General features: G+C 42.9%; 1 protein-coding gene across 1 annotated transcript; it reads left to right on the top strand.

Moving 5' to 3' along the window:
- Positions 1-6,403: 6,403 nt before the first annotated feature.
- LOC311368631 (uncharacterized protein) lies at positions 6,404-12,007 on the top strand (the record flags this gene model as incomplete). The annotated part of the gene is made up of 7 exons (XM_084487436.1): positions 6,404-6,535; positions 7,128-7,181; positions 7,564-7,823; positions 10,815-10,890; positions 11,175-11,228; positions 11,604-11,870; positions 12,002-12,007. Exons 1-7 carry the CDS (start codon positions 6,410-6,412, stop codon positions 12,005-12,007), a joined length of 843 nt encoding a protein of 280 aa, XP_084343562.1. The 5' UTR covers positions 6,404-6,409.
- Positions 12,008-13,037: the final 1,030 nt, after the last annotated feature.

Raw genomic sequence — 13,037 nt, 5'->3', positions numbered from 1 at the left:
TTTGGGCACATCAAGCTGTTGGACAGGAACCGGACAGGTGGTATCCACGGACGAGGTCCACCTTAGAAAAAATAACTTTGCCAGCCAGGTGTACTGAAAAATCCTGGATATGAGGCACTGGATAGCGATCTGGCGTCGTAGCGTCGTTAAGCCTGCGGTAATCGCCGCAGGGGCGCCACCCGCCGGCGGGCTTTGGAACCATGTGGAGAGGCGAAGCCCACGGGCTGCTGGAGCGGCGGATGATGCCAAGGCGTTCCATGCTGTCAAACTCAGCCCTGGCAATTGCCAGTTTGGCTGGGTCTAGTCGTCGCGCCCGGGCGTAGACAGGCGGGCCATTGGTGGCGATGTGGTGCTCCACTCCATGCTTGGCCGTAGATGAAGAAAAGGTGGGCTGTGTGAGCACTGGAAACTCTGCGAGCAGGCGATGAAACTCGTCGGCCTGCGAGAGCACGCTAGACAGTCTGATGGAGTGCAGGTGTATGAAGAAAACGTGGTGGCGTCAATCAAGCGACGGTTTTTGACATCCACCAGCAGCCCATAAGCGCATAGAAAATCCGCACCCAGGAGGGGGACAGCCACTTTGGCTGTGATAAAGTCCCAGCTAAACCGCTGACCGCCAAAACACAGTGTAACGTGTCGAGTGCCATAAGTGCGTATGGGGCTACCATTAGCAGCCTCCAGGGGGGGGCCAAATCCATCTGCCAGGATGTCCAGTGTCAATGCAGGCAGAATGCTTCTCTGTGCGCCGGTGTCACACAGGAAACGGCGCCCGGAGATGGTGTCCTGGATGAACAGCAGCCTGCCCGTGCGGCCGGCACTCAAAGCCACTACTGAGCGCCGGCCCTGGCGTTTCCCGTCCCCCTGAAGCTGCAAGGTGGTAGGCATTTCTTGGCCCTGGAGCCGAATTTAGCATGGTAAAAACACAGGCTTGTGTCAGAACGTTGCCGGTGCGAAACTGTAGCCACTGCAGTGAGCGCTGAGTCACCAGGAAGCGGGGCGGCGGTGTGATGGACTTGGGCCGAGTTGGGTGCAATTGCGTAAGCAGGATGGAGCGCAGCAGCAGTCATGCCAGGGTGTTGAACAGCCAGAAAAAACCTGTCAGCCTCCTCTGCCAGCGCGCGGCAGTCAGTGATGGCAGTGTTGGCCAAAGCAGCCCGTACCTGAGACGGGAGTTGACGCAGGAAGAGCTGGACGAAGAGGAAATCAGGCCTGTGCTCCCCAAGCAGATCCAACATCCTGTCCATAAGTTCAGACGGTTTGCTGTCGCCCAAGCCTTGCAGAGAAAATAGCCGGCTAGCCCTCTCAGCATCAGAAAGTTCAAAAGTCTTCAGCAGGTGAGCCTTGAGTGCTGTATACTTATTCTCTGCAGGGGGATGTTTCAGGAGACTAACCACTCTTGTCGCTGTTGAACTGCCGAGGGCCGACACTACATAGTAGTATTTGGTGGTGTCCGCGGTAATTTCACGCAACGCAAACTGTGCCTCAGTCTGCGCGAACCAAGCAGAAGCCGACGACTTCCAGAACTCTGGGAGTTTCAATGAAACAGCATTCGTCGCCATAGTTGTTTGGTGTGTCTCTGGAATGCGTCCAGCAGACAAACGTCAGGGTCACCAGTGTGGAAATTGTGATTTAATAAAAGAAGAAGCAATTTCTCACGTCGACAACGCAACGGCGTGTCATTTATTGTTGCACTCTAAAACCAAGAAACCCAACCGACGCTGTCGTCATAACAACCAGCCAGGTCGGCATTATTAAAGAGACAGCGTCCCTTATATTGGAACACGCTAACACATTAACATGTCGTGCAAAACGCACGTCTGATCAAGGGAAATAAATGCTTATACAGTATGGTGAATTGTGTCCATAATGTCCACTACATATTGCACTTAGTTTTTTTGCCAACGGCAGTTTTTTGTATAACGTCGGTGATGCATAGCATGTGTCCAAGGCAACTGTTTGTCGGGCTGTCCGAAATGTGACACTTGCACTAAAACGGCTACTATACACGTTTGTAGTGTTCCCAAGTCACAAACCCACCAGACTTCTCAAAGAGTTCCACAGAATTGCAGGTATCAGTCTAAGCAATAATTCATTTATGTCATAAAGCTTTGAGACTTGAAGCACTAATTTGATATATTTTAGGGTTTCCAGGTGTGATTGGCTGCATAGATGGCACTCACATTCCTATCATAGCTCCTTCAATAAATGAAGGAGATTATGTGAATATGAAATCTGTCCACAGCATTAATGTACAGGTAGGCCTAAATAGTAGCCTTTAATATTCCAAATGAAATATACTTCACTATACTGCTAATTACTGCTCTCCACTGTGAAGATCATATGTGATGCAATCATTTCTAACTGACCCATCACCTCCCCAGTGTCAAAGAACAACAATATGCCTCTCATTTTACAAGGTCTTCTTTATTTCCTATAAGGACAAATGTTGTACAGTTAATCCTTTGTTGAAACAATTAAAAAACATCCACCTGTGGGCACAAACACACATATGGAATATAATTAATATAAGAATAAGAATAAGTGAACATTCAAGACATAACATTTATTTTGTTTCTCCAATTAATACTCACGCATGTTTTTGCTGCTGCCACAGTATTGCTTTTTTTTTTTTTTTATCTATATATATATATATACACTTTCTGCATATGCGGTCATTAATATTTCCAACTCCACTGGGGAGAAGTAGGAGGATCGAGGCTTTCTATCACTTGTTTCCATGGTGAATCATGTTATCTGTGTTCCATTGATGAGGGCTTTTTATATCCTCATGCACGGGCTTCAATCAGGGTTACCTTGACTCAGAGTTGATTGAACTAAGTGTTATCACCTGTTCTGAAACCGAAAACTCAGAGTTTGACAGCTCAGAGTTGGTCAACCTAGAGTTTGTTGAACCTGCTTTCTGAAACGGGCCCCTGGTCTATCAGGAATTACACAGAGGAATTGAATGTTGTTTTTGTGATGAAATGTGAAAATGAGGATGTGCCCAGAACAAAGGGCTGGGCTAAGACAACACCTGCTCCCCTACACACACCTGTCAACCTTCTGGCCATCGAGACTTCGTTGTAGTTTGAAACAGGTTGCTTGTGAATTCTTTCTCCCGGACAGCCGAGCATATCCAGCCAACAGGTGAGGACGGAACCTGACCCTGTGTCTGATGGTTACCACTCGGACCATGTTCTTCTTATCGTTCTATTCTTATCGTTGTTATTATTATTATATATTCTTAATTATTAGGTGCCAAGGACAAAGTGCGAGGCAACCTATTGTAATTGTTAGTTTTATTATTAGGTGCCAAGCACAAAGTGTGCGAAGGCAACTTATTGTGATTCTAGTTATTATTAGGGACCGAGCAGGAACCTGCAAGGAACCTCTTGTTATTATTTATATTCCACCACGTTTGCATTGCACATGCCACACCGATCGCACGCTTTTTACGAAACTTACTAGACGTGTAGAGGTTGACCCAAGATTAACACACAGCAAAAATTACACTGATTGGCCCAAAGGTGGCGCTATACCAACTGCCCAAAAATGCAAACTTTGCACAAGCATATCTCGGCACCGGTTTGACCTACACTCTTGAAACTTTGCAGACACATGCATATACACATGCTGAACAAATAAGCCTCTTGAACTGAAAACTTCCGGGTTGCAAGATTTTCCGCCATTTTGAATTTAGTTAAAAACAGTAAATTGCCTAACGATCCCAGGATTTTCGACTTTGACAAAAGTCCTTTTTCCCATATCATCTCTGGCCCATTATCTTCAATCAACAACAAAGGATTAGTCTGTACAATAAAGTTTAAAGCACCCATGAGCCATTGAGTTCTAAAACGGGCGTGCTCTAAACCGCGAAAATAGTTAATTGCTCATATCAATATCAAGTTGGACTCCTATGATGTTGACCCCAATAAAAAAGTTGTTCATAATCAAATTCTGAACAAGATAAAGTCAACATATTTTCAAATGGGGCGTGGCATCTAAATGGGCGTGGCCTGTCACTAAAATCGCCACAGTTCATAGACGCAATGTTTGATTTGAGCGGGACCAACTTAGGGGCCCAAAGGCCCAACTTGGGGCCCAAAGTTCCAACTGCTCAAGTAAAATTAAGTAGATTGGCAAAACAACATGGCCGCCAGAGGCTCAAAATCGTCAAAATTTTACTTAACGTCAAAAGTCAGGGTTAACTTAACCCAATCACCATCAAACTTGGGATAGTCAAAGGTACATGGGTCAAGATGAAACTATCCAAATTGTATCTAAATCAGCCTAAAGTTGGCGCTATTGCAACAGTCCAAAAATGCAAAAAATGGTTTATTGGTCGGTAGGGTTAGGGTTAGGTTTGATGGTTTATTAGTCAGTAGGGTTAGGGTTAGGGGGTATCCAGAGGGTGTCTGTGTGAGGGTTAGGGTTAGGGTCCCTCTGGGGAGGGTGTACCGCTATTAAGGAAGAGGGTTAGATGGGACTGATTACCGTGTACCGACTGCTTTGTTTTGAGAACCTTTCTGGAGCTGACCCCTGGACTGAACGAGTGGACAATGGATCATGGACTTTGAAGGCGGCACACTTTTGTTGTTCTTCTGAGATACGTGGGTGAATAAAAACCATTGCACGTTAAACTGTGTGTGTCAGTTTGAAACAGGTTGATTGTGAATTCTTTCTCCCGTACAGCCGAGCATATCCAGCCAACAGGTGAGGACGGAACTTGACCCTGTGTCTGATGGTTTCCACTCGTACCATATTTTTTATATTATTCTTATCGTTGTTATTATTATGATATATTTTTTATTATTAGTGTGAATGCTCCAGCATTCACACTCTAGATATCGAAATCTTTATTATTCTTATTCTTATTTTTATTCTGTCAAATACTTTGGCATTCTTCTCATTCTTCATATTTTCAGCTAGAAACCATTCAAATATCTAAATGTTCAGATTTTTGACGACATGATGGCTATCTATTCAGCTTTTTCAAATTCATTCAACTTTTCAAATTATTCAACCTTTTCCACCTTTATTTTTCCAATATAAATCAACGGGCCCAGCCTCTGATTCTTCCAATGCTTTACGTCTTAACTAATTCAAAGAGATTGAATTTGTTAATCTAGAGATTCGTATCTATCTAGCCGTGTTCACGAAATTTCGATAGCTGTTATACTTTTTTCTGTATCGCTGTTTTAGTTTCAAAACGTCATATTCTACCATTCGTCCCATTGTAACCGGCGGACCGTCCACTGTTTAAGACGTCGTAACTAATTCATTCACTTTTCAACCGTTAACCTTCATTCAAAAATGTCACTAATCTACAGATTTGTACATTCAATAATATCCAAACGAAATGTCGATAGCATTCATGTTTATTCAGAATCACAGTTTAAGTTTCGGGTTCTCTTGATCTCACAGTTACACATCGATTACACATTGATCTCTGACAATTACACATCGATTACACATTGATCTCTGACAGTTATACATCGATTACACATTGATCTCTGACAGTTATACATCGATTACACATTGATCTCTGACAGTTATACATCGATTACACATTGATCTCTGACAGTTATACATCGATTACACATTGATCTCTGACAGTTATACATCGTAGGCCTAAGTTAGGCCGCCTAACTAAATCAATTCTCAATCGTTTACCTTCGTTCAAAAAATGTCACAAATCGACAGACTTGTATATCCCATAATATCCAAACGAAATTTCGATAGCACTTATATTCATTCAGAATCAGTCTAACGGAGTCCTTTTCAGTTGACGCTCGAGCGAGGGGACGTTCAGCAGTGTTGTCAGATTGGGCTGTTTTTGAGGATCAGACAGTGTTGCCAGATTGGGCTACCTTTTGAGGACGTTCAGACAGTGTTGCCAGATAGGGCTACTTTTTGAGGACGTTCAGCAGTGTTGCCAGGTTGAGCTACTTTTTGAGGACTTTCAGACAGGGTTGCCAGTTTGGGCTGTTTTTCCAGCCCTATTGTGCTACTTTTAACCACGCATCGGCTCCGCTATTCTCTTAAAGAGAATACCATTACTAATACTATTAGAAATACCAATTCAGCTACTATTACTTCAGTTACTTCTACTTCAGCTATTAGTAGCCTACTATTTCAGCTTCTACTACTACTTTCAGATTCTTCTACTACTTTCAGATTATTCTACTATTTCAGCTTCTACTACTAGCCTACTTTCAGATTCTTCTACTATTTCAGCTTCTACTACTGCTTTCAGATTCTTCTGATCAATTCATTTTATATTTCTGCTTTGCGCTTATCATTCAGCTTCCAGTATTCACACAAGTTTTCAGCAGGAAATGCATTTTCTAGTTATTATTATTTATATTCATCTTTATATTTGAACACCCACTGGACAGGGAAAACTACAATGGCATTCCTCTCCGGGCTAGGAAGAACTTCTTGTTCCCCTGGGGTCTTTAGGATGACCTGCGCTGTCTTGTTCATCATGGTGACATTTGTGTGTGTGGCACAAACACTGGAGGACGAGACACTGGTAAATATATCTGGTATTTTTCTACTCTGCGAAGAGCTGCAGTTTTTCTGGATAAAAAGCACTATAACGTTTACATTTCTCAACCGATAATAATGTCATTTTATTCATGTTATTATGATCTACGTGTGGTTAAATGCAAAAGTATATATGATTTAATTTGATTTTAAAACAACTCGGTGAAAAGGTTAACAGCCCCGCCCAGTTCCAGAGCAATCAGCCCGATAAGTCCACAAAAAGATTCTGCAACATTGAAATAAACCATACCAGCCAAAAACAAAAGATGTCAAAACATCTCCTGACGTAGATGAAGAAAGCATAACGACACTGCGAGACACGTAGCAAGGGGTCGTTTAACAAATGCAAGCAATGCGCATGAAAGGGATATTTTTATGCACCTTTTATCTAATTACATTTTTCCCCAAAAATTATTTTCCAGTCCTCGATTCCACCTCTCTGGTCTGCTGTTATGCTTCTTGAGGGGTCATAGCCGACTCATTCCAGTTGGACCACTTGGTCAAGGGAACAAATGTCTTTAGAAACTGAAAATAGACAAAGCAGTTGACTAACTTATGACTTCTCCTCCACCTCTCAGGAGAATCTCAGGAAGGAGTTTGAAGCTTTATATTTGGAGGTCAAATACCAGGAGGTGGGTCACGTTTCGCACGGCGCTGTTAGGCCTACGGCACAAACTGGTCACGGTCTGACTCAGTTGACTTAAAATGAAGAAGCTACAATTATGATTATTATGATTTCATTTATTCAGGTCACATGAAACAATTTACCCTTTTACTCTGCTTCAGGTCAGTTTATCTCACATTAATGTACGGTTCGCTGTACATTATTCCTTACATGGTGCAGAAATAACTGATAAAACCTGAAAAACAACACAAACTGTAAAACTTTGGAATTAAAAAAATAGCGCAACAATAAATAAAAAATATAAAACGGCAATACGCAGCACAATAAAGTAACAACTTAGCTTATGCTGCTATAAAATACAAACTGTAACCTGTACTCTGCACTTCCAGGAACTCAACGAATATGTGATGGACGTCCACGCTGAAAGCGTAACAGAGAGCAATCGTATAATACAATCTATTTTGGACATCATACAATACAAGTATGCGAAAAGCCAGGCGCGACGTGTGGTAGCAAACGTGGCTAACTCTGAATTAAAATCTGAATTGCTCGAGAGGGCTGACGACTTGGCGTACCAGTGGAAGTTCATCCAGAAGATAATCGCGGCACTAAGCCTAGGCAATGAAACCGAGGTGATCAAAGAAGAATTATAATCCCACCTTATTAACATAGCATTAGTTAATGCAGCAATGAGCATTATTATGAGCATAGGGGTTAGTGAGTGGGTTCCTTATCGTCACTGCGTCTCACACAGGATGGTGGAGGCTGGGACCGGTTGGCCCGTGTCAGAACGTGTCAGTCGGGGTCAGATGCTTTAGGTTTCTGACTGCTTTATGTGTTGTTTTTGTGGTTGCATCAAGGTTTAACCGAGTGCACATCTGTACAAATGTCAGGATGTTTTTGGTTTGGGTCTTTCTTTCCACAATATCTGTTCTCTCTGCCTTTGTATACAGATGTTGTAAACTCTCCTTTGGTTAAAACATTTTTATAAATAAATGTTTTTGTGTGTCATATCGTGGTATTCTTATTTGATTGGACTATTTCCCTCTAAAGTCAACCACCTTTCTGTGGTGTTTTTATTTTCTTGCCTTGTGAAAATGTATAGAAGTGAAGTCGTTATTTACTTGGCAGGAGACTTTGGCAAACCGAATGCAGGTCTCTGTGAACACACTTCCTGTACAAACACAACAAACCCTCAGGCAAAGAACATGGGAACTAAACAACAAGTGGAAATCTAGTTGAACGTTCACTGATGTGATTATTGTTACTATATTATGCTATTTGCCATTTCATAAGCATATATATATGAAGCGCCTCGCATTTTGGTGGAGCCCATTCGATGTCCCAATTTGGAGAAATGTAAACACAAGAACGTCTTTAAAGGTTTAAGTGTGGACGCTCAATGCTTTGCAAAACCGAAACAAACAAAAGCTCTCAATCGTTAAAAACCGGTCTGTATATGGCCTCGCTTTGTGCTGAAGGTCTGGTGTTCAGAATTGAGTAACAACCAGCGGTAAGGTTGCAGATCGCCACCAACTAAATTCCCCTCCCTTTCCAACAACTACGGTGGCCTGCACTGGACTTTATTGTGTAAGGTGCCAGTAGGTATTTCCGTTTGGTGTGTTTTGGATGACACACTCAGTCCGTACTGAGGAGTGGAGAGGAGAGGAGAGAGGAGAGGAGAGAGGAGAGGAGAGAGGAGAGGAGGAGACGGCGGAGGAGAGGTCTTAAATGAGAGGAGGGGAGATGAGCGGGGGCGGGCGGGGTAGCGGGTAAAGGAGAGAAAAGGTGGACGATTACAGGGCCGCTCACAGGCCATGGTAGGTCCTGCCGTTCTCTCCCATCTGTGTTGGATTGGCTTTTTAAATTGACTCTCTCGCCCTCTCCCCGTGTCATGTCAGCGTGTTCAACAGCTTTGGTTGAACGCTCCCTCCTCCACCGGCTATAGGCGTTACTGTGTGTTCACACCAAACGCGACGGCGCGACACGATTCCAGACACAAAGTCAACGTAGAGACACGAATCGGGCGAAATTTGTCGCGGCAAAAACCTGCGGCAAGATTTGATTGACGGCGCAACATTTCGCCCTGTCACGGGCGAGCGCGTTCACGAGGATTTGCAGCGTGACAAATTTCGCTGAAGTTGAAGTATTTCAACTTTGCCGCGGCATTCGCGTGAGACAGCCAATCAGCGTTCACTCCCTGGGTGAAGTAACGTAAAACAGCCAATCAGCGTTCAACCGGCCGGGCCAACCGTTCCCTGCACTCCGCAGTGAACCGCAGCTTGGAGGAGAAAGTGATTGTTGCCGTTTGCGACTCCCGGAGTTCTATATATAATATTATATGATATTATATTTAAGCAATATCACACGAGAGGGAGTGCTGTTGTACTGTATATCAGCACGGCTGTGATTCGGTCGTAGGCACGAGGCCGCAGGCCGAGTGCCGCAGATAATCACACCGTGCTGATATACAGTACAACAGCACGACCTCGAGTGTGATATTGCTTTTATACAACAGTGCTACGAGCACATTTTATTAGTTAACAGTAATAAGAAACAAGAGATTATGATTTGTTTGTTTAGTAATCATTTATTCGGCTCCGCCAACAAAAATAGTTCCGCAACTGAAGGGAGACTAGGCTGTTGCCAGGCAACACATATACAGTACATAAACATTCCTAGACACAAGCTCGCTACTCTGTGTCCTCCGAGTCTGATGATGACCATTCATAGTTCAAATCAAATGTTATTTTTGGAAATATGTCCATCTTTACCGTGCAAAGTTTGCCACAATCTAAGATAGGCTATTTAACAGCTGATGTAACGTTAGCTAATAACGGTTATTAGAACGCCCGTACAGCGGAGTGATTATGTCTGTGAAAAGTCCCAGTGCTGTTATACTGTATATCAGCACTATGGAATGTCTCGTTGTCCAATCAAATTGCTCGGTTGGGACCGGTCGGAACTAACTGTTGTATAAAATACAATATATAAATATCTATATAATATAATATATACGATATATATAATATCACGGCACAAACCCATAAACAACCCATAAACGACGGGCATTCCGACGTCTCTCCCTCTTCCACAACAGGTAAAGACATGCAATGGTGGTTTTCTTGGCCATGGTTGATAAGAATGAATTTGCGTAAAGCACCCATGGCAGGCTTTATGTCAATAGTTTGTTAGGGTCGATCTGGTCTATCAGGAATTACACAGAGGAATTAAATGTTCTGTTTTTCTGATGAAGTGGTTGCCAGTGAGAATGAGGATGTGCCCAGAACAAAGGGCTGGGCTAAGACAACACCTGCTCCCCTACACACACCTGTCAACCTTCTGACCATCGAGACTTCGTTGTAGTTTGAATCAGGTTGATTGTGAATTATTTCTCCCGTACAGCCGAGCATATCCAGCCAACAGGTGAGGACGGAACCTGACCCTGTGTCTGATGTTTACCACTCGTACCATGTTTTTTACATTATTCTTATCGTTGTTATTATTATTATATATTCTTAATTATTGTTATTATTATTTATATTCATCTTTATATTTGAACACCCACTGGACAGGGAATAGTAACATTGGCATTCCTCTCCGTGCCAGGAAGAACTTATCTTTCCTCTGGTCTCTTCAGGATGACCCGCACTGTCTTGTCCATCCTGGTGATGTTTGTGTGTGTTGCACAAACACGGGAGGACAACAGCACACAGGTAAAATAAGTCTGTTTTTTTCTATGTAGAGCAAGGGGTCGTTTAACAAATGCATGCAATGTGCATGAAAGGGATATTTTTATGCACCTTTTATTTAATTACATTTTTCCCCCAAAATGATTTTCCTGTCCTCAATTCCACCTCTCTGGTCTGCTGTTATGCTTCTTGAGGGGTCATAGCCGACTCATTCCAGTTGGACCACTTGGTCAAGGGAACAAATGTCTTTAGAAACTGCAAAAAGACAAAGCAGTTGTTTAACTTTTGATTTCTCCTCCACCTCTCAGGATGACAACAAGAAGAAGATTGAAGCTTTGGAATTGAAGGCCAATTCCATCAAGGTGGGTCACGTCTCGCACGGCGCTGTGAGGCAAATTGGGCCCGGTCTGACTTAGCTGAATAATAAACTGTGACATTGGCCGCTTCAGGGCGAAGCAAGACACCTCTGCTGTGTGTCGGTGTCCTGTTTGCCCAGTTTATTTTCCCGATAATGACCGGCGTTCTATACATTATCCCTTACTTAATGTCCGGCTCGCTGTACATTATGTCTTACATGGTGCAGAAATAACTGATACCAAAAAACAACACAAACTGTAACACTTTGGAAATAAAAGAATATCCAAATATAAATAAAAAATGGCAATATGCAGCTCAATAAAGTAACAATATAGCTTATGCTGCTATAAACTGTAACCTGTTGTTCTCTGCACTTCCAGGACTACTACAATACTCAGAAGGATGCCTTCACTGAAATTATGAAAGAGCACGATCGTGAAATGGACGCTAAATGGGCTGAAGTAGAACAATACAGTGGGACTGTATTGTCCAAGACTGCGGAAATTAAGAAAAGATTTGAGACACTGACGGAGTTGACCTCTGAACTAAAAGCTGCATTTCTCCTGTTCACTGAAGTCATTGAAAACCAGTTTGAGCTCAACCGGAAGGAAATCGAGAAAATGAAAGACTTAGTCCATGAAATGGAGGTGAGCAAAGATGAATTATAATCACACCTTATTAACATAGCATTAGTTGGCCCGTGTCAGAACGTGTCAGTCGGGGTCAGATGCTTTAGGTTTCTGACTGCTTTATGTGTTGTTTTTGTGGTTGCATCAAGGTTTAACCGAGTGCACATCTGTACAAATGTCAGGATGTTTTTGGTTTGGGTCTTTCTTTCCACAATATCTGTTCTCTCTGCCCTTGTATACAGATATTGTAAACTCTCCTTTGGTTAAAACATTTTTATGAATAAATGTTTTTGTGTGTCATATCGTGGTATTCTTATTTGATTGGACTATTTCCCTCTAAAGTCAACAGGAGACTTTGGCAAACCGAATGCAGGTCTCTGTGAACACGCCTTGTGTTCACAGTGTTTGGTGATTCCTCTACAAACACAACAAACCCTCAGGTAAAGAACATGGGAACAAAACAACAAGTGGAAATCTAGTTGAACGTTCACTGATGTGATTATTGTTACTATATTATGCTATTTACCATTTCATAAGCATATATATATTAAGCGCCACGCATTTTGGTGGAGCCCATTCGATGTCCCAATTTGGACAAATGTAAACACAAGAACGTCTTTAAAGGGGAAATGAAGCAATGAGAACTGTGACCATTTTTTGGTTGCTTTTTCATTTTTGGAAATACATGGATCTGTCACGGTTCTGGGTTGGTGTCACATAATTCACTTCCTGTTCCTTGTCGTCCCTGTGTCTCCGGTTTAAGTGTTGATGCTATGCTTTGCAAAACCAAAACAAACAAAAGCTCTCAATCGTTAAAAACCGGTCTGTATATGGCCTCGCTTTGTGCTGAAGGTCTGGTGTTCAGTATTGAGTAACAACCAGCGGTAAGGTTGCAGATCGCCACCAACTAAATTCCCTTCCCTTTCCAACAACTACGGTGGCCTGCACTGGACTTTATTGTGTAAGGTGCCAGTAGGTATTTCCGTTTGGTGTGTTTTGGATGACACACCCATGTAGCAGAGGCCGAACTACGACACTACCGGCATGGGAGTGGAACGCTCTAACCACTGAGCTAAAAGCCCAGGCTTCTAACTCAGCGGCTAGAAGCGTTCTTAAGGCTAGGGGGTGTGAGGATTTACAATGTACTACCGCCAGCTAGCCCAGGCTAGTTGGCGTCCGTTTCAC

Source organism: Micromesistius poutassou (genome assembly GCF_964030765.1).
Source record: "Micromesistius poutassou genome assembly, chromosome: 23".
In the NCBI taxonomy this organism is placed as follows: domain Eukaryota; kingdom Metazoa; phylum Chordata; class Actinopteri; order Gadiformes; family Gadidae; genus Micromesistius; species Micromesistius poutassou.
The sequence above is the reverse complement of the archived record's forward strand: the minus strand, read 5'-3'. Positions and strand labels throughout refer to the sequence as shown.